General features: G+C 43.6%; 1 protein-coding gene across 3 annotated transcripts in view; it reads right to left on the bottom strand.

Annotated features, from left to right (window-relative positions):
• The window catches only part of dmgdh (dimethylglycine dehydrogenase), a 20563-nt gene that overhangs the window by 10256 nt on the left and 7807 nt on the right, over positions 1–2500 (bottom strand). For all 3 annotated transcript variants that reach the window (XR_014124941.1, XM_027004165.3, XM_081719476.1), the window contains exons 5-6: positions 2342–2500; positions 1–229 (exon numbers count right to left, since the gene is read on the bottom strand). The exon at positions 1–229 is cut by the window's left edge and continues 20 nt beyond it; the exon at positions 2342–2500 is cut by the window's right edge and continues 46 nt beyond it. Coding sequence is in view for 2 of the 3 variants with exons in the window: in XM_027004165.3 (XP_026859966.2) it covers positions 1–229; positions 2342–2500 (388 nt within the window). In the remaining variant the exon portion in view is untranslated. The remainder of the gene's footprint in view (positions 230–2341) is intronic.

Below are 2500 nucleotides of genomic sequence, written 5' to 3'. Positions count from 1 at the left end.
ACCCACGAGTCCTGCAGAACCATCTTCTCCTGCTTCTCGTAGGGGCCGAACAGCAAGCCGTCTCTCTCCTGCCTGAGGTAGTACGAGCCTTCCAGGTCACGGATGACGGGCAGCTCCTTCTTCAGGGCCTTCACCTCGGCAACTGTGGCTGTGACCACATACTGGTGATGGACAGGAATGGTGGGATGCTCCAGACCAATCATTTGGCCTACCTCCCGGGCCCAAAATCCTGTAGACCAATGAAATCACGATTAGCGTTTGAGAGAGAGGTAAGTGATACAGGGTTGCAATGTGAAGCATATATTCATACCAGGTACTGTCACTGGCACTCAGGGCAGGAAGCGGGGATGTCGGCTTATGCAGGAAGTGGCCAAGTACCCCTGTTTTCCAACTGCACCCTTCTTTTCATAGCACTGTGATGCACTGTTTATGTGTGTGTGTGTGTGTGTGTGTGTGTGTGTGTGTGTGTGTGTGTGTGTGTGTGTGTGTGCATATGCCTTTGCTTTCAGGTTCTCTCTCAAGACTCTCGATCTGGACCTCGTGCAGAGCTGACCAGGAGCTGTGGTGCATCATGGGATACTACAGTGGTTAGCCTTCCCTATAAAGAGCTCAAACGCTGTCTCACATTTCTAAATTCAGCAGTGATGGGCAACTCTAGGAAGGTTCAAGGTTGTGCTAAGGTTCTATTTCAAGATTATCAAGCCCACTGTGGTACTGGGAGCGCCAAAGGGTTCAGATATTGTTTTATATCCTTCCTTGGATCTATGCCCTGACACCATTAATTATGGATATTCACAAACAGTTCCTTGGATTTTATGGCTTGGCTGTAGTCCTGACAATGCAGAATAAATTAGGATTAAGATCTAGCACAGATGGAATGCCCTTATTTGGTCAGATATACACATGCGTACAGTACAATGAAATGTTTCTCTTAACATGTTACATGTTCTGTGCAAGCTGGAGTCAGAGCACAGGCTCAGCCACTGTACAGCACCTCTGGAGAAAAGAGGGTTAAGGGCCCCACAGTGGCTGCATGGCAGAGCATGCAGAGCCTGCATGGCAGGTTTAAACCCACAACCTTCAGAATAGGAAGCCTATCCACCAGGCTACCACTCCACAAAAGGACCTGACCAAACTCTGGAGTGCCACAGCAACGGCTCTGAATACATTCGTGAAAAAAAGATTTCAGATTTTGACATATAAGTGATGCTTTTACCCAAAGAAATTTACGATTATGACTGAATTGTACTTGAGCAACTGAGGGTTAAGAGTCTTGCTCAGGGGCCCAACAGTGGCAGCTTGGCAGTGGTGGGGCTTGAAGTCAAAGTAAAATAGTTAGAGTAAAGTGTGAAACAAGAGCCTGAAAACTTTCTAAATGGACTGTACATGCACATGAAGCAGCGTGTGTGATGTGCGTGATGTGCGTGACACAGTTCAGCTCCTTGTACAAGTTTATGAAGTGCACTATATGCACACACACACCTCCATCACCAGCCACCCCAAACACACACACACACCCACACACACACACACACACACACACACATTTTCACATTCCCTGATCATCTTCCTTCCGATCTGTACCTGTTCTAATGAAATCCATCTGATCTCTCGCTTCACACACTAGAGCTCACTAATTCAATTTTCAAGGCTGTTCTTCATTATCAACAATGCATCCTGACAAGTAACAAGGGAGTCAACAATTCAACCACATGTAATTTCCACTGTCACCGATCGCCATTTTAGTTCTGCTTGCTCTAATGACTCCAACATAGGCAGTACTATAAGTCAAAAGCAGTTTAGGTTCCAGTTTATCAAGCTTGTTAATGTTGTCATGCCTCACTTATTCACATACACTGTGAACTGTACAAACATGTACAGGAAATAGGAACTCTGATATAGCAAGACTCTTAACACATGTAATATTTCATATTAAACACATAAAATCTGTATTAAATAGAAATATGTAAGTAAATGAAAAATTGAATTAAAACAGTGCAGAAGTACTGTCACTCCTTTACTTTAGTGGTACATGTAGTATTTCTACAGAATAAATACATAAAACAAGATCTAGTGAAAGCATAGCATTATATATATATATATATATATATATATATATATATATATATATATATATATATATATATATATATATATATATATATATATTATACGGAATGTGTTACGTTTACACAGTTATGCACAGTTCATCATGGAACATGTTACTGTACATAAAAGTGAATAATTCACCTGCTCTTAACAGTCACTCAGACTCCAGCGCAGTTACCAGCGCCTTGAGAAGACCTTTACACTAAGTACAACGTGTCAGATCTGGACTGACCTGCGGCGTTGACGACGCGGTTGGCACGGATGGTCCCATGAGGCGTATGGACATCCCACTTCCCATCAGGAGTGGGAAACAGGCCAGTGACAGGTGCAGGGTTATAGATATGGGCACCGTGCATGCGGGCGCCAGCCGCAAGTGCCATGGTAAGAGAGT

Source organism: Electrophorus electricus, chromosome 8 (assembly GCF_041902795.1).
Source record: "Electrophorus electricus isolate QZ-2024a chromosome 8, ASM4190279v1, whole genome shotgun sequence".
Lineage (NCBI taxonomy): Eukaryota > Metazoa > Chordata > Actinopteri > Gymnotiformes > Gymnotidae > Electrophorus > Electrophorus electricus.
This window is presented reverse-complemented; position numbering and strand designations above follow the sequence as displayed.